Raw genomic sequence first — 27693 nt, 5'->3', positions numbered from 1 at the left:
GCTGAGAAAAATAATACAACAAATATAATGTAATATTAGAAGTTGTATCTTATCATTGTTTTCTTATTAACTGAGATGACAGATGTGAAGGTTTTAGCACAGTGCCTGGAAACAGTGCCTCAGACACAGTGTCACTAACCAATGATATTATCCGTTAATCACTTCGGTAGAATTCTGACTTTAAGTTCAAGAATGTAATATTGATGAACAAGATAGATGTTTTTTCATTATTTATCAAAACTGTTTTTCCTTTAAAAAGTAACCAGAACAAGAAAAAGGTGTTCAGGCCCATAGGTTAAATCCCCTTGAAGAAAAGACAAAGTATACTCATTTAAAGGAACATGAGAAGTCTTGTTTGTGTTTGTGGGGAAATTTTGACCAGAAGTTCTGTAGATAATCCATGACATATTCTCAGTTCAAGGTACTTATTAGTTAGTTAATCACAATGATGAATATCTTCAATATTAGGCAATAATTAACAAATTCACGGTCTTGAGACTACCACGCAAAAAACAACTTTTAAAGGACTTATCCACTTTTTTTTTAGAACCCCATAACTTCTCGATGGAGAAAAATCAGGAGGAAGAGCTAGCATGTTCGTTGTTGAAGGTTTGTCGGTGTCCTAAGTTGAGCCTCAAGAACTTAAGTTTGGCAGGTAGACAAGAAATAAGATACAGATTTGTCAGATATGTCAGGGACTATTTCAGCTCAGCAAGGGGAATTTAGGAGTCTTTCTCTGCTGACTGAGCACAACCAGCGTGGCGGACAACACCGTCCGCTTATTCTTAGATGACAACAGTGCCAGTTAATTAGCCCTTGTTTATGTTTTGACTATTGATAGACTTAAATTATATTCATATTGTCATGCAGAACAAACACACAGAAAGGTTTGCCTTTGATCTAAATACTCTTTTTCCTTGGCTGCAGTGACATTTGAACTGTATATCAGAATAAAAATCTTATAAGAAATCAGGCATAAAAAAAGTAGATCATCTAAATCAGATAATTAAAAAAAACATCTGATTAATGACAATTTTGGCTTGAAAACCAAGTGCCCTATTTCAACAGAAGTTCAAGTTGACTTATAAAAATGCAGACATTACCTTTGAGACTGACTTTACAAAATGCCATGACTATCTCTGCAAATTTCTCCATCCTCTTATCACTTTGACTTTTTAAAGATTTAATGCTATAGTTGTAAGTATAAAGCATATTCCTTATGTATAATTCTTGAACTAGAGTGAATTTCATTCTTTCATTATGTTTAAAAATCTTTCCTTCTTCCTGATCCTTATAAACTCTCTTTGAACAATATTTATTAAAGGTCAAGAAAATGGTTTTTCTAGAAGTCAAAATAGCATATCACTTGTAGCAATTTAAATTGCAGAAGAGTTTGTATCTTTACTACATTCTGTGTAACAATGCTTTTGCTCTGTAAAGCATTCTGGGGGTGTTGGAATATTTTTCTTTTGAAAACAAATGCTCCATGGTTGGCGTGCTCTAGCCACTGTTGCACCCACTTAAAGACTTCTAGGTTAGAGTTAAGCATGGGCAAAGCATCCCTCAAGGGAAAGTGTAGGTACTGGAGATCCTAGCCTTTTTCTATACCCTATTGTTGTTCTTTTTCTTTTTCTTTTTTATTCCCCATTTTTCTTCTCAAAGAAACATAAAGAGGCACCAGTAAGAAATATAAGTATTCTTGTTTGGTGTCCTTGATTAGAAGTAGTGCAGACATCAGGGAGCAAAAACCAAAATGATTATTCACATAATCCTTAACGCTGACCATTTTAAAATACACTGCAACAAAATAAATTGTAAAAGGTAGTTTTAAATGTACCCTTCTGTCTCTACTACATTGTCCTCATATCACTGAGATAATTTTTAGCACCGAAATCAGCTTAGGTAATCATAAAAGTTAAAGAGCTGCCACTGGCAGCCTTTTCGTTCCAAAACTTTCCACAGAACTTCAGCCAACATGATGTCTTGATCCCTTGTATCCAAGGAGTGGTCAAGGTTTATCAGTCAGCCTTCAACAGAAGAATTTGACCCTGATGGAGTGGCAGCTATAATCATATGGTATTTTTAGGAAAGTGATACACTGAAAAATAATATCACAATTATGTATTTATGAAATGTTGGTTTCTACAAACTGGAGATTTAACAATGATTGCTAGAACAAATCAATACATTTCTAAAAGAAAATAAAAATGCACAGAGATAGTGTCAATCAAATGGATTATGAAAAAGCACAGTCCTGTTATCTTCGTAATGAATGCAGTACAGAGTGTCATAAATGCCCTTACATCCTTGTCACATAGTGTGAATTACAAAGAGAAAGACCAAAGAAATGGTAAATTGACTTCCCTTGAACAGGGTCTGATACGTGAATCCTTTGTCCCTTTCTCACTTATTAGATGCCTTTCATTAGTGAGCTCTCATAGTCTAAATAATCAATCCCAAAATGCTCATAATTATGGGAAGACAATATCATTGCCATTTTCACAGTCGTATTATCATATTTTTAGAGTGTTGAGCACAGCAATTATTTATGAAAAGTAACACATGGAAGTATGAATAAAATATCTTTATGTACAAAGTGGCATGGCAGGATTTCGACCCAATATTTAATAATACACTTGCAAATGTTCCCTGCATTAACATAGTGGAAAACAATAAATACAAACGTTAGGTAATAAAAGAACACTGAGAAAGTAGGAAAGTCTCTGTGGATAAGAAATGTTAGTTCTGAAAACTTTAAACTCAAGGGACAGTCATTTCATCAGTGAAGCCACCTGCCTGGGCTGTCAGGTTACCTGCTCACAGATGCCCCTCCTAAAATTCCCTCCCCTAGGAATGTTCCTATAAAATGTGGTAATGTGTTTTTTCACATCTTAAAGGACAGGAGAGGCTGAGGATGGTTTCCGATTCTCTTCGATTACTGCATGTCATCTGGACATCACTTTATTGGGACAGGTGACTGGTGCACACTGGCGAGCAGGGTTGGAAGTCAGGATTGAATCCACAGGGCTTTCTCCCTTTCTACCTCTGGAGCACAGAAGCTGAAGAGTAAGCCTGTGGGGTGGGAAAGGGGGAAACAAAAAAGTTCAGATTCCAAGAAAGTGAAGAAGTAGAGATGCTGGGGGAGACCATCTCTTGGTAAGAAATGTTAGTGACCAGCTGAATTTTTCCACACAGTAGAGTCACTGGAATGTCTCATAAGCACTTCAACCTCAACAAGTCTGAAAGGAAACCCACTAGACTGCCTCCCAAACCTATTCCCTCTCGCTCCGTAATTCCAATCTTTGCTCTTACCTTCATGATCCATCCAGGCACTCATGCTAGATGTGTGGGCATAATCTATACCCCTAATAGTTCTCCTTCCCCAATGCCTACATGCACACAATCCCTACCTCTGGAGAATGTTATCTTCCAGGCAATTCTTTATTTTATTCTGCCTCTTCATCTGTATCCCTACTGTACCTGCAGACCTGGTGAAGCCCTTGTTCTTTTCCCGGGGAATACTGAAATAGTCCTCTGACCTCTCGGCTTCCGGTCTTACTCCTGTTGAATTAATCTTCCACACTGAACACTCAGTGATGTGTCTCAAGCACAAATCTCATCATATTCCTCTTCTGGTTAAAGCACTTCACCGCACCCTATCACTAACGCGACATCGTTCGAGGTCTGTTGCTTGGGGTAACAATGTGAGTAATTAAGAAATTTATTGGCAACTTTCATGCTTTTGCTGCCGTGTACTTATCAGGGAGAAGAGTGAACAGGCAACTCTGCACTTCTCCTTCACAGGAAGGAGAGTCAGGGCTTTGGTTTATTACTTTGGGTTTTCTTGTTTGCAGTACAGAAACAACTTTGTGTATTGGCCCCCCCAAAAGAGCCGGAGATGGAAGCTTCTGTGCTTTAATTGGGAAAGGGGCACATGCCCGGCATGGCAGGGTAGGTGCTGTCATGCTGCTGATGGCAGTGCTGGTGGTTTGCTGGAGTCTGGGAGGAGGATGATATGGTGGGGGGTGAGGGTGGGCAGTGGGACCAGGGTGGAGACCTGCATCTTGCTCCCTCATGGCATGGTCGGTGAGGCAGGACCTTTGCTAGGGATGGTTGCATTGCTGCCTTGCAGTGCGGGAGCCGGACACTGGTTACCATGTCTTGTGGGGCAGTTGGAAGAACAGAGAGTGGACACAGGATCCAGGTCAAGTCTTAGTCTGTGGAAAGGACTGCAAAGCAGGGCATTTCTAATGTCCTCCCAGAGCACCTGTGGCTGACAGGTGGTCTAGCACAGGCCAGAGCATGGCGTAGCCCTAGAAGGAGCATAATGATTACAGGGATGACTGAAACACCCCCCGCTCTCAAATTCTGGACTAACTTCCTGGGTGTGTTTTACATTCAAGGTCAGAGGGTCTCCCCAAATAAATAAATGGCTGCTTGATGGCATTAGTAAAAAGGAAAGAGTCAGATTTTATTCTGCTTAGAAAAAGAAAGTATTTCATTGTCGCCACGTGAAGTCCTTTATGATTTAGCTCAGCATGGGAAACAAGACCTCTCATGATCTGGTGTCTTCCACTGCTTCAGCCTCATTTCTCAGCCCTTCTGGCATTGAACTGTATCTTCTAGGCCCTTGCTTCCCAAGTTATCTATGGACCAGGTTGGTTTTGAAAAATTTCTAATCAGTTGCAAACTGATATTTTAAAGAATAAAATAATGTGAATAAAATGTTGAAGCAATAGCAGATTGCTATAACAATTTTTAAACGCTTACACTCAGTTTCTGTACTTAATCTCATTGTGGAACAGTATCAACGGTTCACTGACCCTGCAGCAGCTGTATATAGAACAGCTCTAAGTTAACCAATTAGCTATAATTTTTTTCATATACCACTCAGTTTCACAGTTCTTTGCATTTACATATGCTATTCCCTGTGCCTAGAAAAACCCAGGTCTTTTTTTTTTTTCCTTACCCTGTAAGTCTCAACTTAAATACTATCTTCTCTAAGAAATTTACCATTAAATTTCAAGGTACCATGGCTATCTTTATATACCACTCTCTTATTTACTATATTCTACGAAAATGATCTTATTTGTATTTCTCTACACTTGTCTAAGCTCCTTGAGGACAGCAAACCATGTTATGTCCCTCTTAATACCTGGTCTAGTACTGGGCAAGGAGTAAGATCTCTGTCACTTTTTCTTCAACGGAACTGTAATCCTCCGTAGGTGAGTTTCTAAGTGAAGCTAAGCGTTTGCAGCATAGATCAGCTAGGTAAACATCTCAATTTATGTGAGTAGGATAATGCTCATGATTAATATTGTATTGATCTTTTTTTTCTCAAAGATCAGAAACCAATATAGGAACAAACTGGATTTTTCATCACAGTGTATTACACATTGACAGTCTTTCTCAAGAAATGAATTTTGCTTGCTTCATTAATGATTTTATTCATTAGTTGACATTTCAGTTTGAATGTCTGTACCAATACAGCATAAGCTTTCTTTCCAACATTATAATCTCTCTAAAATTCAATGTGCTGGCTTCTTTATGGTCACTGAAGGACTTTATGGTCACTGAACCTCTCACAACCCTAAAATTTTGTATATTTGTGATTCTTACAAAAAATTAATGATCACTTTAATAATAAAGTATCATGATATATTCTTTAATCATATTGACAACACTTTATAAACAAAGAAGCACAATGGTTTTAGGAGAAAAGGTCATTCTGTCCTGGTTTTATGGATGTGGAGCCTACTGCAAAGCATTATAAAGAAATTTGTTGAAGGCCATAGACTAGGATCAGAAAATAAATCTTGTTTTACTTGTGATGTTTTCTTTTTAGCCCTCATTATTCATTTTAAAATGTAAGAAAAATAATTGAAAAACATGTTAAGCTTTTCTGGAAGTTCACAAATATGCTTTTAGATTATCAAGGGTATCATTTAGAAAATTACAGAAGTACAGTGAATTGTATCTGCAAGAAAAATAGAAATGGGTAACATTCCACTTTGTTGAGGATCTGTGGGATGAGACTTTCATACAAGTTATTGGTCTTGCTGCCCCTTGGTTCTTCATTGATATGAAACTCCCCTCACTTCTTAAACTGGCAGGTGGCTTGGAACAGAACGGACAGGAGACCTACTGGAGAGGGAGCGGCCAGGTGGCAGTAGGTCTCCTCCCTTCTACAGCACAGGATTGGTCTCAGAAAAATTAAAAGACTTTCTTTTCAGTTCTAAAATTGTTTTTCCCCTCATTTAAGATATATCTTGGACGTGTCCACATGCAATTAAAAAATTGTCTTGATAATCACTTTTGCTAGTTGTATAATGTCATTGATTGGATCATACCTAATTTATCTGAAATTTCCATACCACTGGACAGGCTGTTTCTAAATGTTTGCTACCATTCTTTGTATATTAATCTTTAATCACATTTCAAATAATTTCCTTTTGAAAATTTCCTAAAAGTTAAATTACTAGGTGACAAATGTGAATATTTTAAGTCTCTTAGTGAATATTACCAAACTGCTCTTCGGAAAGATTAATCCAGTTAATCCAATTTATACTGTCAAATGCAGCATATGATACTATTTGCTTCACCAGTGTGATCTTTAAAAACTAGAAAAAGAAAAACTCAAGTAATTGAAGGTTATAATTTTTTTGGTCTTAATTCCATTTTTGATTAGTAATAGTACAGGAACTCTTCTATAATTATATATTACCATTTTTATTTCCTCCTCTGTGAATTGCCTGTTCATGGCCTTTGCTCATTTAAAAAATTTCCTATTTGTCTAAATGTCTTTGTATATTTAAAATATTAATGAATTGGTCTCATATTTATGACAAACATATTCCCGATTTATAATTTATAGTTTTCTTTATGATAATTTTTATGTTTGGAAATTTTAAGTCATGATGTAGTAAATTCCTATTATTTCCATTGTGTTATATTGTTTCATGGTCTGAAAATTCTTAATCAGACACATAATAAAACCTAACAAATTTTTCTTCTACTTTTTTTACATTTAGTTTTTTTATATATTTTCCCCATATAGATATTATTAGCTAATGTCCATTCACACTCATTATTAACCAATTTGTTCAGACCATTTTTTGGCATCAGTAAGAAAAGGATGTGCTTTCCTGCTCTACATTTTGGCATAAAAATTCTGGCCTTAGCAGAAGTCCTATGTAACAGCAAATTAATTCCTTGTCACTTTGTCATAAAAGAATTAATCTCTTGTCATAAAAGAATTAATCTCAGAAGAAGATAACAGAGCATATCTGCATTATAAGTGAGCACAAATATGTATAGAAGTACATACAGCTAATGTATCTCTAATCTTTGATTCCAGTGGCCTTCAAAACTTACCACATGTTATTTCTGCATTAATAGCCATTTTGAGGGAGGTATCAGCTAATAGCTGAGAGGAAAATGAATTATACAGGGAAAGCTTAAACTAAAATACTCATTTTCTTATTCTAAATAAATCATGGTCCCTAAATATAGCAATAAATCTGCAGTGAAAGATAATATTTTTTGAAACTCCTATCAACCTTCCTCCTGTTGACATAAAAGTCTTAAGAGATTTTAGAACTAGATTGAATTGATGAATTGTATCAATCATGCCCATATAGCTTTTTAATTTTTTTCTCTATTTTCTTATTTCTTGTGTGCGATTTCATGTTCACACTAGACAAAGTTTTGCAGAGAGGGCAAGGATCATAGATTAAAGGTATTTTGGAATGCCATTAAATATAACATTCAGCACAAAATAGATGATCATTATACGAAGCAGCAGGCATTAAATACATCTAGAAATTTATCCTGAGGTGAAAAATTTTAACATGAGTGAATGTTTCCATATCAGTGTTTGCTGTTGCATACCAATCCAAAGACTTCTCAACTTCTTTTCTCAACTTCTAGTTCTGATAAATGCATTCCTATTTATCCTGAATTTCTGAGTTGATATCTTATTTCTAGGTGATATCTGATTTCTAGGAGAAAGCAATTACTCAGAGGTTACTACATTTAAAGTACAATGGTTGCTAAGAGAAATATATTGAAAAAGGGTAAGACAAATAGACAATAGAACTGACCAATTTCAAACATGTTTCTTCCCATTACTTTCATCTTTACTCTTCAGAACATTGTTATGTAATTCCACAATTACTCAGAAAGGCAACAGAAGCTATTTACCTCTGCAAATCAAAAGACATGAGATTAGAGGCTAGGAATATTTTTTAAAGTACAAAAATTGAAAGAAATGGGAGTTGAATGATAATTCATTTTGTTGAGCTTGTTTGGGTCAGTACTCTTCCTTTTCTCCTGTATAGAGACTGTCTCCTGCATAGAGACTTTTCTTTCTTTCTCTTTCCAACTGAACAGAAGACTTCTTCTTCCTCCAAACTGGACAATTAGTCACTAAGATTTGAGCATTTTAACAATCTGGAAAGCATCCTTTTACTAGCCACAGGATTGCAAAGAAACCATAGCTTGTATGGAAGGAAGCTTGCCATATACTAGAGAGGGCTGGACCACGTCTCCACAAATTTCTCACGCTTCTCAGGTTCTTGAATCTTGCATCTGAAAGAGTGCATTGCAAAAGGATAGGCAAAGTCCCAGATTCCTCTCCTCCTAACCCACCCCTTGCTGGCTAGAGAAGGATGAAATTCTGACACTGATGCATGTCTGGATGACACTCCTTTGTTTACGTCTCCTGCTCCTGGCCAGAGAAGCATGGCTGGCATCATTTATTCAATAAACAGTGGCTGAGTATCCGTAACAGCATTGTATTCGTGCTGGGAAGTAGACATAAGCAGTGAGCATAACAATGACATTCCCCCCGGACACTACCCAGAGTGACTACCATTGTGTTTAGGCCAATTCTGGGCATACACCTATTTATCTGTTCTTTTGCTTTTTTACTATTAGTTGCTAAAGGGTAAATTTCTCTGCAGGTTCTAAAAATTATCAAACACTAATTGTGAGGGTACTTAATCAATGCTGCTTGTGAAAAATAAGTCAAAAGAAACTTTTCTTACCCAATTCTAGAAAAGCAAAAGACAGTCCCATGCTAAGCTGTAAAGGTTAATTCCAGCAGGGCTGAAATTGGGCTGAGTTGTTTTACTGAAATAAGACATGTACCTGCATTGCACTGACTCCTGGTCAAAGAATGGAACACACAGAATAGCAGTTGCTTGTAACCATAGTTTTGAGAGGTTTCAATTATTCATTGATTAACAATTAATGTAATGAGATTGATCACCTTGCATCTGGTCTCATTGAAACACCTGGAGGGCTCTGTCACTCATCTAGTTATACAGCAAGAATGTGCCTACATGACCATCTGGGTACTGTAAGTTCCCTATATACAAGCGAGTTCCATTCCAAGAGTGTGTTCGTAAGTCCAATTTGTTCGTAAGTCCAACAAAGTTAGCCTAGGTACCCAACTAACACAATCAGCTGTATAGTACTGTACTGTAATAGGTTTATAATACTTTTCACACAAATAATACATTAAAAAAACCAAAAAATGAAGAAAATATTTTTACTCTTACAGTACAGTACTTTGAAAAGTACAGTAGTACAGTACAACAGCTGGCATACAGGGGCTGGCATCGAGTGAACAGGCAAGAAGAGTTACTGACTGGAGGAGGGAGAGGAGGTGGGAGATGGTAGAGCTGAAGGGTCGTCAGGAATAGGAGACAGAGTGCAATTTCACTCATGCCTGACGTTGATGGAATGCATGTTTGCATCTTTGAAAGTTCGCAACTTGAAGGTTCATATGTAGGGGACTTACTGTATAAGAAACCCCAGCTGAGAGTGCATTTTGGATCACCTTGTTTGAGGTACTTTGTGCACACATCCATGGTTCCTGGCTCCAGAGAGAAAGTACATCTGGGTACGGTTCTTACTGAGAGAGGACAATTGGATCTCCCACCTGGCATCTCTGGGCCCCTCTCCCTGAGCCAGCCTTTGGCTGTGATGCGCATTCTTACCTTAATGCAGCTGCTGTGTCATATCCTTTTTTTTTTTTTACTGTCATTTTGGGTCCTGCAAGTCTTCCTTAGCAATAGAACCCTGTCTAACTGCCACTGTTAAGTATGTATATACTGACCCAGGCAGAGGCAAACTGCATCTATGAGGAAACATTACCAACAGGCAGAAAGAATGAATTGTATCATTCCTGAGGTAGGCAGGGCAACTGGAAGAATCTTCTACAGCCCCCAAGACATTTATTTCTCTGGCAAGTGTTCTTAGAGCTTGTTTTTAGACAAATAGAAAATGATGGTTTAACTGACACAAGCTATTAACTTTTCAGGTTATAAAAGTCTTTAAAAATAATCTGAGCTGCAGCAGGCTAACAAAACAGATATTAATGAGTATCGCAGTGAGTGAAATTAGGGAACTTACATATTTATTGCCCAGGTGTGGAGAGGATCCATCAAGCTGTCAGTTCTTGGTTTTTCCTTGTGCAGAGTGCTCACCTAAAAACAGAAGATATGCTTTGGTCTATAAGCTCAGAGAGCGAATAAGCATGAAAATAAAAGTTTCTTGGCTTGTTTTTTGTTTTTCAAGGAAAGTCCAATTTCCCTTCAAGAACGTCATTAGAGCCACAGCTTACCTCTTGGTATTGCCTGGAAATCGTTCACCAAGATTTATGAGCTTTATTCGGCCATTGTTTATTTTTACCCTAGAGGAGCAATGCTAACTCACTCCATGCAGATAGGGGGTGTGCGTCGGGAGGTGATAGCAAGAGAGGCGCCCTAGGGAATAAGTTATTGAATTTTGCTTGTTCCGTAAGCTGGCTCTGCCTGAGCAAAACTACATCATATATTTAAAATGCCATTTTATCAGGAAAACATTCTAGGGTCTTTTGTTTAAATAATTCAGTGAGAGTTTCGTGAAAATGAATTTATAGGCCGACATGAATACTTTGATGACATACAAAGCAGCACAGGGAACATTGCTCAAAATAACAATGTTATTCCATCATCAATATAAAGATAAATATTAACTTAGGATGATGGGGAGCTGAGAGGCCCCAAGCATTTTTTTTTTAAATTTATTTATTTTATTTATTTTTGGCTGCATTGGTTCTTCGTTGCTGCACGTGGGTTTTCTTTAGTTGCGGCGAGCAGGGGCTACTCTTCGTTGTGGTGCATGGTCTTCTCACTGCGGTGGCTCCTCTTGTTGCGGAGCACGGGCTCCAGGTGCACGGGCTCAGTAGTTGTGGCTCGCGGGCTCCAGAGCGCAGGCTCAGTAGTTGTGGCGCACGGGCTTAGTTGCTCCGCGGCATGTGGGATCTTCCCGGCCCAGGGCTCGAACCCGTGTCCCCTGCATTGGCAGGCGGATTCTTAACCACTGCGCCACCAGGGAAGCCCCCAAGCATTTTTACATGCTCTTGGATTTGTGTTCAAAGCATTTCACATTACCTGTGTCTTTCATGTAGATTCAAGTAACAACAGCAGTCACATTATACAAAAGCAGTATGGGTCCAAGTGTCCAGCTTTGAGAATAAATGTCATTGTTTTGCTCCAGCTTTTATCTGCCACCTAGGAAACCAGTCTTCTGGGGACTCCATTGATGTCACCCGTTACCTGCACTGTCATGGTGATAATAAATAGTACCAGAGACCTAAGAAGAACAAAGCTGGGACTCCCCTTCAAGAGCTCCTCAAGTCTTCTGCTTCAAAAAATGTCAGGCTCAGAGCAACAGCCCTCACAGCCCCTGCCCCACTACAACCCTTTGCTCACTATTGTTTATTTAACAAAAAGCACAGCATGTCCTGGAATCCATGGCTATAAAGTACAGGAATAAGAAGTAAACAAAAGAAACATTTATTGAACCCCTACTGTCTGCCAGAAGTCATGTAAAACAAATCATACGAAAAACTTCAATTCTTAATATCTCCCAAAGTCTGTCTAACTGGGAATAGAAAGTGTGGAAAGATTCAATAACCATATGATTCAGATAACAGTTACAATAATGACATATACGGTAAAAGCAAACAAAGTACATATACACCTAGAAAAAAACAACTGGAAAGAAATACACCAAATGCCAATACTGATCATATCAAGGTTTTCTCTCATAAGTAATTTTTAATTCTTTTCTATTCTCCATTTTCCCCCATTCTCCATTATGCATAACGTGGTCAAATATTAAAATGGCAGTTTAAGCCACAAAGAGATATTCAAGGCAGTAGTGCATGCTGACTTGCCAATCAACAGTTAGAGGAGAGAAAGACCACGTACAGGTGGGACAGTCAAGGAAGCCTTGGTGTAAATGCAGAGATTGACGCAACTATTGAAGGGCTGTGAAGACAGATGCTGAATCTCTGTATGGTTTTATACATCTATGAATCTTTCCCTCATCTTTACAGTTGTTCATTTCTAGTTGTTAATGAACGTTTGTAAAACATAAATAAACAGAAAAGTAACTGTACATTTAATGAGTAATTACCATAACTTACTAATTAGTATTAGTGTACTAATAATATATGAATAATATGTAATTACCACAATGAGTAGGAGGGGGAGGTGGGAGTGACAAAGGAGACCAAGGAGCTGACTCCTTCTTCAAAAGAGCTTGAGTTCAGTGAGGAACACAGAGGATAGGAGATGAGTGACATCTGGGAAGTACATGTTATTAAGTGGTTCAAAATTTGAGTAAGTGAAATCTGGCACATCATGAAAGGCCTTGTAGACACGCTAAAGTGTTGGAACTTAATCTTAAGTAATAAAAACTTATCAGAGTTTTCCAAGCAAAGGAAAATTATAAATGGATTCAGATCTGCTTTTTCTTCCTCCAAATAGTTCAAAACCAAGTGATGCTTTGAAATTAAATTCAGTGATACAGTGTTTTCTTTCTTTTGTGGAATCATGTATTCCTTAATTTAGGCAATTTTCTTCATATTTGTATAGCCTTACATGTTAAAAATGAGATAATGTACATTAACTTTCTGAGGAGTGGTGTAAGTGGGAATCATGTTTAAAATGCATCATGTCACATGTATATTTTGTAGTAAATCATGAGGATGTTTAACTTGGCAAGACTTCCTACTAAACCTGAGTGGCATCTTATATGTTCTCATAAAGCACTCCGTGATCTGCTATGCTTGGTGCTCATTTTTTTCTGAAAGCACATTCTTGTGTATACCCTAGTAGGCTTTCTCTTTTACATTAAAGAAAGCTCCCAATCGAAATAATCAGATTTTAAACATTATGGGCCACATTTTCAACGGAAGAACCCTGTTTGAGAAAGAACATATTTAGAAGAAGCAGGAAGTGTGGATGGATGAACACCACGGCCAATTAGAGGAGGAGGATTTGAGGCAAGGAACTGTCTTATCCGGAGAAAATACTCAGAACAATAACCATTACACATAGAGGCTTGTAGAAACCCAGAAAATTTAGCATCCACTGGCATTCCCCCTGAAGGTGAATTGCTGCAGAGCTCTGTTTCCTTGGAAACATGATATATTGACCTCTAAAATGGCAAAATTTATTTTGAGATATAAGACCAGAGTTTATAAATTGACATACTGACCAATCCAATGAATTCTTAAGACCACTGAATCTCAAATTTCATGTTGTTACCCACATTGGTGCATTAGGCCATGTAGCACATGATATGAAATATAACAATCATCAGTTCTGAGTGGTGAGTTGTCACATATTCGTTCTAATTCTTTTTCTGTATTTTTTAACTATTTAAACATTTTTATATAGGAGATAGTGGAAATTTAGGCTAAACCTGTGAACTTATATAAAACCTAATCATTTCAGACTATTCTAGTTATATTTTAGAATGATGTCACTATTAGGGAAGAGATATTTAAGTGAAAATAATTATAATAATGTAATTTCTATTGAGTGTGGTGAGCATAATTTTATAACAAAAGCATATTTGAATAAGTTTTGAAAGAAGGTGGGAAGAGATTTGTTTGCAGGTGTTTCAGGAACCATCAAATCCTGTTAATGGTGGACAGACTTTAATAAAAACTGTGGTAGTACAAAGAGAATTTGGAGGGCATTGTTTTAGATTATCAGTTCTAGGCTATTGAAATCAACTCTGAGTCACCTATTTTAGTTTTCCCCTATTACCAAATATTTTCTATAATCAGCTAGGTTGACTTTTATTTTATTAAAAGAAGTGTGCTTTTTAACTTGAGGTTGGCAGAAATAAAAGTACCAGAGACTAGATCTTATTATTTCCATAGTAATATTTCCTCCTTAGACCTATGACCTGAAAAGCTACTTATGAAGAAAAGGAAGTTTGGGTAGTTAAGGGTCTTCTTAACTATCCCACCGTGGTCTACCCACTTATTATTGCAGTTAGTATGAGGGTGGGAGATAGTAGCTTACAAAGAATTATGCTTGGGCCTTGAAGAAGAATCAGAAAGCAAATGTGCAACCAAGAAACACAAGGTTTCTCTGTGGATTTCCCCTCCTGAAAGCCGCGATTCTGGTGTCAATTGTCATTTCCCTGGTAGAAATGGGTAGCAGAGCAGGTGGTCTTGATCTCAGCCCCCTCCTCACCAGGAGAGCCAAGGGCTCCTATACAGAGGCTTCTGGTCCACAGCTTGGAGACCCCCAGAAGCTGCCAAGTGTTTGGTTTAAATCCCGAGGGGATAAAGGAGCGTGCAAGAAATTACAGTTTGCCATGCTGCTTACAAGTCACAGGCAGATTCTGAGAACTTTTCTTGATAAATGGTGTAGTCACACTCCGGGTCCTTCATGACCTTACTCAAGACTAGTTCACATTTAGTCTGCTTGCCTGGAGGTTTTCCTTGACCAAGTAGAATAGGCTCAGCTACTTAGTCAAGGCTGATAAACAGCCAGGAGAAACTGGTGAGTGGTTTCCAATTATCCTGTGGAGGAATTTTACTCTTTCATTCATTCATATGGTTACCTTCAAGAGAACAGTGTGGGAATAAAGAAATGTGTAAGAGATACAAGAATGAAAGTCTCTCTTAAGAGAAAATGGCTCCCATGAGGGATTTGGCCACGTCTCTGCAGATTTTGGGTGCCCTTGCTTTTCAACTCTTTTGTTTATCTGTTGTAGTTTGTTCTAGTTAGAATCTCCTACCTGAAATGGGGACCTCATTCAGCCTTTGATATCTTGCTCTTGAATTGGGACTATATTTATAGCCTTTTGTTTTACAAAATTGTTTTTTGCAACATATTTATAATGTTTATCATCTGATAGCTCTCACTTCACATAACATATGTATTATGGGACTATTTTGTATAGGTAAAATTGGGGGGACTGAATATAGTAAATGTCTTGATATAACTTGTTATTTAAATTCGAGCCACATAGATTGTTTCATAAATCTCATAATTACTTTTTATTTATCTGTTTTGTCATATTGATGTTTTAAATATTTTGTTTACTCAAAACAAAAATGTAATTTGTGTTTTTTTAATTTTTAAAAACTACCTAGCATCTCATTTTTCATTGCTTTCAATACAAATATAATTCATACAAATCATATCTATATTTTGAAAACCTTTTTAGATTTCAAACCAAACAAAATCAAAACCTAAGAAACTAGAAAAAAGAAATGTAAATTTTATCAACAGGAAATTGTGTTTTGTCCTTACTGAGAAGCTCAATTAAAGTATTTGAAGTGATATAAAATATGATATACATTCTAACTGATGAATCCTAGTTCCAGTAGACTGTACACAGTCATTACCAAAAATGAAACAAAACAACAGCAATACTTTAAAAAAAACCCTGCGGCATACTTAATGTTTTTTCTGCCACTACTGCAGAATAGAAAATGCCTCTAGTCACCACCCATTCTTTAGAACACATCTGCATGCAACCTCCAAAAGCCAGATAGTCTAATAATCTTACCAAAAATATTTCTAGGGCTCATCTTTCTTTCATAGGAGAATTTTGTCTTTCTTGGGAGTTAATGATTGAGTTTTTCTAGAGAAGTTATGCTTTTTGGTGATGTTCACATGAACAAAATCCAAGTTAGATTTTGAAATAACCATTTTTCATCTAATCGACAATCTAGGAGCTTACCAGACTCATGAGAAATTGTCTTAACAGTGAGAAGCTTCACACTCTCTTTATCGGACTGAGGTCTATTTGGAAAAGAAAACATTAAGTTAGCACCACGGTAATTAGCATTACATATCTGTGAAGGAAAGTAAACATGATACAAACAGAAAGAAGAAGATACACGTGCATATATATTTTTTTGTGTTTCTATGGCAAAACTTGTGTCTCTTCACGTACAGACACGTATACTTTTATAGTACTTTCATTTCTGGAATCAAGCCAATAAATCTCTGCTATTCTGTTACGGTGATGATCATCAGCTAAATTAAACATCAAGATGGGTCATGTAGGGACTTCCCTGGTAGTCCAGTGGTTAAGACTCCGCGCTCCCAATGCAGGGGGCACAGGTTCGATCCCTGGTGGGGGAACTAACATCCCTCATGCCGAGCGGCACAGCCAAAAAGAAAAACAACAAAAAAACCACCTGTCATGAGGTCCATGTTGCACATGCCTCCACTTCTGAGTTGTGAGGGGAAGACATAGAAATGTTTCCAAACCTTTTGGACTGATCTGAGTTCTGGGTAATTCCTTTTCATGAGGTCGTGGATACTGCAGTATAGTGTCTGAACTGTCTATTTCAACAAGAGTTCCCACCTATCCCTTCTCAGACTCAAAATAGTTTCAAACCCCAATTCCTCTCCTTGGACATCTCAAGAACCTCTACTTTTAATTAAGAAGGGTAGGTGGTGTAGGGACATTATTCTTAAAGTTCACAACCCAATGAATATACAAAGACACCCACAAAAAGGCAGGCAACAAAGTCAGGTCAACACAGAAAACTTAACCACAGAATTTGGTTTTGACATTAAAATAGTTTGTCTCTTTGCAGCACCTTGATTGTAACAGTTGGTTGGATTGCTAACAACTGCTTTGTTTGTTTTAGTAAAGTCAAAGCAAAATAACCATCTGTTGTTAAAGTAAAGCCACTCAGAGCTGTCTCAAGGTGCAGGCATGATTTTTCCCTAATTGTGAGAAGCATATTGAAAATTTCAATGGGAAAACTATTTTAAAACTCTAGCTATGTTTTTCTCTGATTTTTTTGGCAACTTTTGATTTCTGATTCTACCACTTTACCCAAGCTTAGAGCCACCTTCTCTTTCAGTTGTTGGAATTTCTCAGTTGAATTTCTCATACTTGAGAGCTCTCTGACAAATAGGTAGCCAAACCCCATATACTGTGCCTTCTACAAAATGCTTGAAAAACCCGAAGAAGTATGAGTAGAGGATCAATACTTTCCCCTATATAAATGACAGGGTCAGAGCTTCTAGAAGAAAACAATGATGCAGCATTACTTACTGGTCATTTCCATTTTCAGGTGTGCCTAGGAGAGGAGGGAATTGTTATTAGAGTTGTGAAGAGCTTGGCTGCAAAAAACCTGAGACCCCTGCCACTTTCTGCTCAAAGATGTCTCTAAAGCCAATTTTTAACTTTTCAGTTTCTCGCCCCATTCCCCGGCCCACTGACCATTTCCTCAGACGTGGTGACTACTCATTCCGCAGTCACAGCTAATACATTCATGGTATAGTCTCAACTAGGCCAACTCCACTGAATGGAGCTCTGGACTAATTTTAATCTTATAGTTTCGTATCACTGTGTAGAACTATTATCCATTATTGTACATCCCACAGACACCAAAAAAGCTTTCAGTATCTCTGGAAACAAATTCTTCTCAGAGTATTGAATTACCTTCTTATAACAAAGAATTGAATTTTTGGCTTTTCTTTATATGTTGCTCTCTCTGGGGACCTAAATCTCTGTATTTGTGGTGAGCCATGATGTTGATACTGCTTCTGATTGCTTCTGAAGCCCACGGATTCAGCTTCTCAGAAGTGCCCTACAAAATGTCACTGAGCCTACTAACTGTAACTAATCTTTTGTCCGCTTTGCCAGGCTGTTCTACAAGGGCCAGTAGAAAGCAAGTCAGGCTTGTGAGAACGCAGAGTGATTCATTCTGCACAAGAGCATGGCCTCTCGGGAGCCGATCGTGCTGGTCAAACCTTGCATTAATCTGTGGCCTATTGGCAAAATATTTAATGTAATCACTTAAGGTCCTTGCTTTGTTCCGGATTTTGCTGTGATTTTATTCCATGACTCGGCTCCCATCTCTTGGATTTCCTTTCATCTCTAAGGTAGCTCTTGTCATCAGGATATGCCTTTTGAATATCATTCTCTTGACTTTGACCATCGTTGTTTTATAAAGACCTTGATTTCCACGAAAATTTTGGCTACTTCTATTTCTGTCACCTTGGCTAAGTTACTCCAACATGAATCTTAATCCCTAGAATTTAATTCATGGCACGGTATGCTGTTCACCAACTAGATCTAACCTCATCTTCCCTACCGTCAGTAGGGTTTTAAAAACATTTAAAAATACCCATTATAACTGTTATGTATGATATCACCTGTACTGCTCATAGCCCTGTTTCACAATGAGCACATATTTTCTTGTTTGCCTGTTTTAATATTTTTTCTTAGAATACTGTAATATGGGTTCATTAGCAGATAGATGCATACTAGCAGACTACTTTCTGCATGTATGCCATTGTTATTTGGGTTAAAGCTCACACTACTGTCAACATTATCCAGATAAGCTTAATTTCATACAGAAATCTCTGATTCATATTGGCTTCCAGAGAGCAGAGTGGGTTTATGAATTTTCTGAACTTAATGAAGTCTCACCCACATACTTGAAGAGTGATTAACTCCGGGCATTTAATGGTGCTAATTTAATGATAACAATGCTGTGAATTCTGTTTGGAAAACAAAGTTGACAAATAGATTTGGCTAATTGTACAATTGCCCAACTTGGTTATAAACTATTGCATGTCTTCAGAATAACTCTCCATAGTGGTAGGAATTTCATACATTTTTTCTGAATGATCCAGTTCACCTATAAAGTCCTCTTTAATAGAAAGTGTCAACTTTTCAAATAACTTATTTGCAAATCTTCCTGTGCAAAGCAGTTTTTCAGTACAGGGTATTTTTACTAATGGATTTAGCCCACAATTTTTTTTCCCTATCCTGTATACTCAACACCCACTGGCTTCAACTAGATTGGTTGAGTTCCCATAAAAGATAGGATTGGTGGTTTAGAAACTTAGAGAAATTAAACTGATTTATAAAAATGCTATTTCCCCTCTGGAAACTGAGTGAGGAAACATATTTCAGACTTTATTAAGAAGTTTATTCACTAACTCCCAGAGGGAAAGACATTGATTTGTTTTCTTCTTATTTTACAGCAAGAGCTAAAATGAACACTGCTGTTTTCATCTCATTACTTTCCCTTGCACTGTCCTGCTCAGGCGCCAAACTGTCCGCGCCCTGCACAGTCAGGGATTGGCCTCCGGAACAGCATTCATTAGTGTCCTGGGGACACATTGTCCACGGGGTAAACAAAGAAGAGCGTGGCTCATAAAAATGATTCATTTTTACTTTTTAACAGTATATGAGACTTAGGTAGAGTTCTGTTAGTGAACAAAGTGAGAATTAAAGTGAGGAAAGGAAAGGTTCTACTTTACTGAAAATTACAAAATTTAACTCAACAAGCATATCATAAGGCTCTCTCTGCTATTTATTATGCACAATGCCATGTGAGTCATACGTAGTTTGTGACTTGGAAGGGTTGCCTGAAGTTATGGACTGAATGTTTGTGCCCCCTCAAAATTCATACGTTAAATCTTAATGCCCAATGTGATGGTATTAGGATGCTGGGCCTTTGGAAAGTGATTAGGTCATGAGGGCAGAGTCCTTAGGAATGGCTTAGTGCCCTTATAAAAGAGACCCCAGAGAATTCTCTTGTCCCTTCTGCCACATGAATACACAGGCAGATCTGAAAACCAGGAGAGTGCGCTCATGAGACGTCAAATCTGATGGTGTGTTGGTTGAACTTCTCAGCCTCGGGAACTGTGAGAAATAAATGTTTGTTGTTTAAGCCACCCCGTCTATGGCATTTTTGTTACAGCAGCCTAGACAGAATAAGATGTTTGACTTGCAGGGGAAGCAGGCTTATAGAGAAGTAACTATACTATAGTGTGATGAATACTATCATTAAGTTCTATGGAATTAGAAGTAATAGAACACTCCACTTTGCTTGAAGAGATGGGGTGTCGAATAAATATGGATTAAGTTTGTTTTTAAGCTAGATCCTAACGGATAAGATGGAGATTAGGTGTGTTATAAAAGTTAAGGTGTGTTATAAAAGTTAAGCAGTGGGCTGGACATTCTAAGAGAAGGAATAACATGGATGAAGCAGAACACATGGCACTACATTATACAACCAGGAAGGTGTCTGAAATGGAAAGATAGATTGAAGTTTAAGATAACATAGGCGAGTTCCTGGGAACTGGAGGGGGATTCAGAGGAAGCATGAAATAAAAAGAGGGCTCAAGTTCCTGGAACAGAAAAAAGACTGAATAAAGACCGAAAGAAATCTCAATAAAATCGGGACTTAAGTTAATAATGTATCAATTTTGGTTAATTAATTGTGACAAATGTACCATACTAACGTAAGATATTAATAATAAGGGTAGATGGGAACTCTCTACCTATCTTCACAACTTTTCTGTAAATCTAAATCTATCCTAAAGTTTCAAAGTTTATTTAATAAAAGACTTTAAAATATAATGCCATTATGGGAATCATAAATATTCAAGAGGCAGGGAGAAGAGGATGAAGCAGCAAAAAGAAGAAAAAGGGCGAGGATGTAAAAGAAGGCAGTGTCACTTTAAGTGAAAGAAGAAAGACTTTCCAAAGCTAATGGAGAGATTAAGGAGGATAATAAAGAATTGTAGGACTAGAATCCCTCTAAAAATTGCAATAGTGTTCAACCCTGAGGAACTGGTTCAATTAGCAGAGCACACGGTTGTGGAAGACACCTTCATAGGAAGGAAGCTGTGCCTCCCAGGAGAGAAGTAAGTCACAAAACACTCTTCTTGAAATTATGGGTCCCAAAGTGAAATCCTTAGTGATACTTCCCTTTATTCTCTGTTACACGGAAATGGAACAAATCTTCGCTATAGCTAACGCATGTCATTTTATGCCTTCTTTACTACCATATTCCCCTGACCACCCACAAAACTAGGGCTTTTTCATTAAAAAAAATTTGTCCATATTCGATATTATCTGCCATTAGTAGTTAATTCCTACTCCTTACATTCACCAGCATTCAATGGATGTCTCTGCCCCGTTCCCTCTACCTCTGTGGTCAAGCAATACAGCAGTTCGTTTCTGTGTATAATTCCTCTCTCCTCTTAAGAGGAGAATTTAAGAAACTTAAATTTAAGAAACTTAAATTCAAGTTTACACTGAGCATGTATATTCTCCTTTTAGGAAAACAAAATGAAACAAAACACAGTTACCTACCTGGGTCTGTCTTCCAGCACATTCGATACAAACCCACCAAAGCAAAGACTGAAAGTGTTATTGCAATCAAAGCAATAACCACAGGCAAAATAATACCTAAAAAGTATTGGAGACATTGTCAGTTAGAGTGGCTATTGAATTTCACAACAAATAGTTCATGAACTGAGGAAAAGCATGTATGCTTCCTTTCTTCTTTAAACATCATTTTATTTAAAAGAAGATTTTTTTATGCAAAGAAGATAATTATCTGATTCCTGGGTTTTGCCCTAGTTGTCATTTCTGATGTATCCACTTGATGTCAGTCTTGTAGCCTTTCTGAAATAAAACTCCAAACCTAAGGAAGACAGTTCCCACTTTCCTGGTGACTGAAGGAATGAGGAGATGGGAGACTGGCCAGGCAGAAGCTGTCCCCTATGGTCAGACCCATATTCACACTTTATATTCTTTACTACTTTATAGTGAAGTTATTAATACATAGCTTGGATGAAGGCAGTCAGAAGGCACAAACTTCCAATTATAAGATAAATAAGCACTAGGGTTTTAATGTATAACATGATAAACAGAATTAACAGTGTTGTATGTTACATATGAAAGTTGTTGAGAGCAAATCCCAAGAGTTCTCATCACAAGAAAAAAAAGATTTCTATTTCTTTAATTTTGTATCCATATGAAGTGATGGATATTCACTAACTTATTGTGATAAGTTTCATGATGTATGTAAGTCACATCATTATGCTGTACACCTAAAACTTATGCAGTGCTGTATGTCAATTATATCTCAATAAAACTGGAAGAAAAAGAAATATATATCCTCTACTGGTTCTAGTGGAAATGCTCTAGTCATAAAGCTGGCTTCTTAAAAAAAAATCACTAATATCTTTCTGTAAAAATATCTTTTAGGACTAAAAAGGCATACAATAACATAAGTGGATATAGATGGATATCATGGTGGAACAATATGGTCCATGAAAGATAAGCATGTGTGTATTTGTGAATGTCTGCTTGGGGGAGTGGTGTTGCTACAGTAAACTAGGGTGAGTTTTTCTCATTAAAAGAAGGGTTTTGCTGTTTGTTTGTTTTAGCATCTGCCTTTTTTTCTGACAGTCATTTCCCAGGTTAAAACAAGAATGAAGAAAGGAAAAAGCTGTCATAGGGATGTAAGTAGAGATATAGATGTTATAGTTACTATTTAGTTAGGTGTTCTCATCTGCTGGCATATGTACTCCTTATATTTACCAGGGATTGAGAATAGCTAGGAGATTCATTTGTAGGGTGGGTTACATTTCACTGTTATGGTTAAATATTTGTTTTAAGTAAGTTCTGCTGGGTTCATATTAGACCTTACATGAGATCATTAGTGCCTCCCAAAATGAAGATGGCATGAATCAGCAGCTCAATAAATGCAATATGCTGACTTATTGAATGGAATGACTTTACCTAAACCTAAGATAATCTTTTATCATCACAGCTTCATACATATTCATCTTATTCTTAATTTTCAGGGAAATTAATGAATATTCTCTATTCAGTCCTAGCATAAACAGTGGCTGACATATATATGTTTTTGCTAAAATGGAACTTTTCTTAAAAGGCCATTTTTAACATTAAGATAAAGTTTTGTAAAGGTGAAAATTCATTTTTATGGAGATCTCTGCCCATGCACTTTGGCTTATCAGAGATTAGTCCCATCAATTCACCTTGACCCCTGGAGGTAGCTGCTTAGCACTAAGGTAAGAAAAAAAAAAAATCCCCAAAGTGTATTTATTAAAACCAGACTCAATGGGAGGAAACTTTCAAAGCAGGTGGCAATTATATAGGATTATAATGGGATTGCAGGTTCAGTAAAGTTGAGAAAAGGCTGTCTATAGTTGAATCCCTTCCCTTATTGGTAACATTCAAACTTTCTGCAGTCCTACTGCCTTGAATGAAGATGCACGTATTACTCACTGGAATAAGAGGGGTTGGTTGAAGAAGAGCTTGCATTTTTTGCGTTCTCAGTGCCTATTATTTTAAGAAAGAAAAAAAGTCACCTTTGGTTAATGTGTGCCAATTCTCACAATCCTCCCCCACCTCCCCACTCCCCGTTTAGGTAAGCCTCTGTGATTTATAGGTATGAAGCTTGGAGTGAAAACATTTTATCTCATTCTGAAAGAGTTCTGTTTTATGACTCAAGATTGGTAGGGAGTTAATGTATACAATCTGATGAGTTTGGACACATGCATATACCCATGAAACCATCCCCACAATCAAGGTAATAGAGTCATCACCTCCAGAAGTTTCCTCGTGTCCCCTCCCTTTTTTGAGGATGTGCCGTTTTGTTGTGTATAAATTATACCTCAATAAGCTGTTTTTTAAGTTGGTGAGGTTTTCTTGGCGAGGAGGGGTCAGGCGAAGCAAGCTTCCACTCATACACACAGAAGTCATACCTTGAGACTGGGAGATGTTTTCCAGAATTGTTACTGATATTGAGGATAATGTAGGGATTCTGGAAGGTGATGCATCTGGTTGTAGAGTGTTAACTGTAGGAAAATGATAAATGTAGCGTCAGATGATAGTATTTGCTCTTCTTACTGGATTTCTTTGCAGATTCAAACAATTTGCATTTCTGATGATCTGTAAAAACTGCTTATTGTTGAATAATGGGATACATACAATTATACATTAAATCATGAGTTCATTCTATCTCCTCCTGTAGAGATGATTAAATTTGGAATGAGAAAACCTGGGTGTTAGTATTATATCTTCAAGAACTGGCCAAAAAAACTTGAGCAAGTTTCTCATCTTAGGCTACAGACTGTATCACCTGCTGCATGAAGTTCTGCATCCCATAAGAATGCAAATCAATGCAAAAGCATTAGTCACATTTTAGATATTACAACTTTGAGTGATAGTGATTTTTTTCACTATAAATACTTAAAATGGACATAAATACACAGGACTTCAGATTTTATAATGTTTCTTAGTGGTCAAAGAGAAAGATTGCAGTTGAGGCTTTGGTTGGAAGAACTGGGGAAAAAAATAATAGAAGATCCCTTCATTTTTATCTCAGCAGTGATTTACACTTGTATGCCTTTTCTAGAGTAACTGCTGCTTGGATGCATTTCCACCACTATCCATGCTCTTTTTACCATGGCAAATGTTAATTTTAAATTGATTATTATTATTTGTTTGCATAAGTCAACATTTGCCATCTTTAGTCAGAAGGACTAAAACAAAAAATAAATAAAAATTTATTATTCAAAACTCATAAATCTCAATAAATTTCAAGGAAACATAGATAATTATATGTTTTATAAGTGTACAACATTTATTCTTGTGAATCTGTAATAAAATGTAATTTGTATTTTGAACATTTTTTGAAAAATAATTCTCTTTTTCTTGAAATATGAAGTAATATCTTTCAATCACACCTGTTTGCCTTGTCTCTACACTGAATTGCAAGTTCCTGGAGTATGAGGGCTGTAATTCCCACCATCCACCACACGAAGCTCTGACCACAGTGGGTATGCAGTAAGATGTAGCTGACTGCTTGGATAAACTAAGAGGCATCTCTTACAATTATGGCCCCCTTAGGAGTGTGAAGGCCATGCATAATTGCATGAAAGAAATTGATATTGCCTATGACTGCCTTGGATCTTTCCCTCTTTGTCACCCACAGCCCAGCACGCACTACATGCTTATGCATTTTTGACATTTGTGGGGGGAGAATAATGTTAAGAGTCTGTTCTTGCCATGCAAGAGATCTGTGGGAGGAAGCTAGATATATGCCCGTAAGAACAAAGAAAAATGTCAGGCTCGTGCACTGAGCAGGCAGAAAAAGGAATCTTCAAAACAGGAGTGGGAACTAGCTCAAACCTCGGTACTTAGTTGCTTTTTCCAGTGTCAAGTGTTCTAGTGAGGATGAATGCTCTTTTGGTTGTGTTGGTAGAGAATGAGATGGCTGATTAAATAACCAATGGCATTAATTCCCCTGGGATTTCCCAAGGGTTAATTTTCAAGACTCCACATTCTACCTTATTACCTTCTCATAGACAGGCTAAGCGGCAGCTACAGTTCTGAGTATAATCTATCTGGTTCAGATGAAACTCCAAGCTTTCCTCCTTAAAAGGTTAAAACGTGTTGACTGTCCAGTGCCATTATTGCTAACGACCCACAGGGAAGCAATAGAATTAACCCTTCTTAAAAGAGGATTTGTTGGCTCCTTGAACAAAGACCTATTTTTTTTTCTTTTAACCGCAAACTTTAGTTAATAAATCTTTTCTGAAACCAGCACACACGCACACACATACACACATACACACACTTCACCTCTATTACATTGAATGATTTCTGGTGTTTTCTAGTCTCTTTTACTTCATTTTAAAAAATACTAGTCATGACCCACTAATGGGAATTAACTGACAGTTTGAGAAACCCTGTCCATTAGCGTGATCATATTGATGAAATTACAGGTCTTGCCTGAATTCATAAATTGTGAGTTTAATGTAATTCTGCCTGCAATTAAGATGGAGCCATGGTATGTTCAGAGCTTATGATTTCTGTGGATTTCATTGAGACTCTATTATGCCACGTTACTACTAAAGCGGCATCGGCAGAGGAGGTACAGGAGAGGTACAGTGGATGGTTGAGAGCATGATTCTGAAGACTGAGTACGCGGGCTTAAATCTGACTCTAGCACTTATTTGCTGTGGAATCTTAGGCAAGGCACTTAAACTCTTTGTGTCTGAGTTTCCACATCTACAAATGGTGATTATAATTTTTCTACATCATAGTGTTGTGAAAATTAAATGAGTAAAAATAAATTTAAATTGCTTAGAAGTGTTGATACTGATATGTTTATAACATATATAATTACTATAAAATTATGTTAATTTATATTATATTAATATTTTACCTTATAATAATATCCTATTGTTATATTGTGATTAGGCACCTACAGAGTTGTGTCTTTCAACCGAAGTCAATTTATCTAATTTTCTCAGATATTCTAAGTGTAAAGCTATATGACTCTTCAGACACTTACATGGTTTCAGAAGCTTCTTTGCTCTGGTCAGGAACTGGAGAAACTGGAGTATATGGTGTTCTTAGATGACATCAGTTTGCTCTTAGACCTTGACTTTTGGTGACTGTAATGATTATTGAATTGCAGATATGGTATGTTATGACTTAAATTTAGTTTGCAAACTTCAGGCCAGAAATTGGAGCAGGCTGTTTGAGGCAGAGACCTCAGAACAAACTCTGTTGTAATAAAGAGACTTGCGGAACCAAGTCTATTGTAATAATGTGTACCCAAATTTACCCTATGGATTAGTTTCCAAAATTTACAAACAGCTCATGAGGCTTAATATCCTCAAAACAAACAACCCAATCAAAAAATGGGCAGAAGACCTAAACAGACAATTCTCCAAAGAATACATACAGATGGCCAAGAAGCACATGAAAAGATGGTCAACATCACTAATTATTAGAGGAATGCAAATCAAAACTACAATGAGATATCACCTCACACCAGTCAGAATGACTATCATCAAAAAATCCACAAACAATAAATACTGGAGAGGGTGTGGAGAGAAGGGAATCCTCTTACACTGTTGGTGGGAATGTAAATTGGTGCAGCCACTATGGAGAACAGTATGGAGGTTCTTCAAAAAAACTAAAAATAGAGCTATGATATGACCATGCAATCCCACTCTTGGGCATATATCTGGAGAAAAACATAGTCCAAAAGGATACAGGCACCCCAATGTTCATTGCAGCACTATTTACAATAGCCAAGACATGGAAGCAACCTAAATGCCCCTCGATAGAGGAATGCATAAAGAAGATGTGGTATATATATATATATATATATATATATATATATATACATATATATACACACACACACACACACACACACACACACACACACACAATGGAATATTACTCAGCCATTAAAAAGAATGGAAAAATGCCATTCACAGCAACATGGATGGACCTAGAGATTCTCATACTGAGTGAAGTAAGTCAGACAGAGAAAGAGAAATATCGTATGATATCCCTTATATGTGGAATCTAAAAAGAAATGATACAAATGAACTTATTTACAAAACAGAAACAGACTCACAGACTTAGAGAATGAACTTATGGTTACCGGGGGGGAAATGGGGGGAAGGGATAGTCAGGGAGTCTGGGATCGACATGTACACACTGCTATATTTAAAATGGACAACCAACAAGGGCCTACTCTATGGCACAGGGAAC

At 37.1% G+C, this 27693-nt stretch overlaps 1 protein-coding gene across 1 annotated transcript in view; it reads right to left on the bottom strand.

Annotated features, from left to right (window-relative positions):
• Positions 1-2569: 2569 nt before the first annotated feature.
• The window catches only part of EMCN (endomucin), a 96555-nt gene continuing 71431 nt past the window's right edge, over positions 2570-27693 (bottom strand). The window contains exons 6-12 of the mRNA XM_061192595.1: positions 23877-23969; positions 23398-23451; positions 21451-21546; positions 17386-17410; positions 16051-16112; positions 10420-10493; positions 2570-3072 (exon numbers count right to left, since the gene is read on the bottom strand). Of these exons, the coding sequence (XP_061048578.1) occupies positions 10459-10493; positions 16051-16112; positions 17386-17410; positions 21451-21546; positions 23398-23451; positions 23877-23969 (365 nt within the window). The 3' untranslated portion in view covers positions 2570-3072; positions 10420-10458. The remainder of the gene's footprint in view (positions 3073-10419; positions 10494-16050; positions 16113-17385; positions 17411-21450; positions 21547-23397; positions 23452-23876; positions 23970-27693) is intronic.

The sequence above is a fragment of the Eubalaena glacialis genome, chromosome 5 (assembly GCF_028564815.1).
Source record: "Eubalaena glacialis isolate mEubGla1 chromosome 5, mEubGla1.1.hap2.+ XY, whole genome shotgun sequence".
NCBI lineage: Eukaryota > Metazoa > Chordata > Mammalia > Artiodactyla > Balaenidae > Eubalaena > Eubalaena glacialis.
This window is presented reverse-complemented; position numbering and strand designations above follow the sequence as displayed.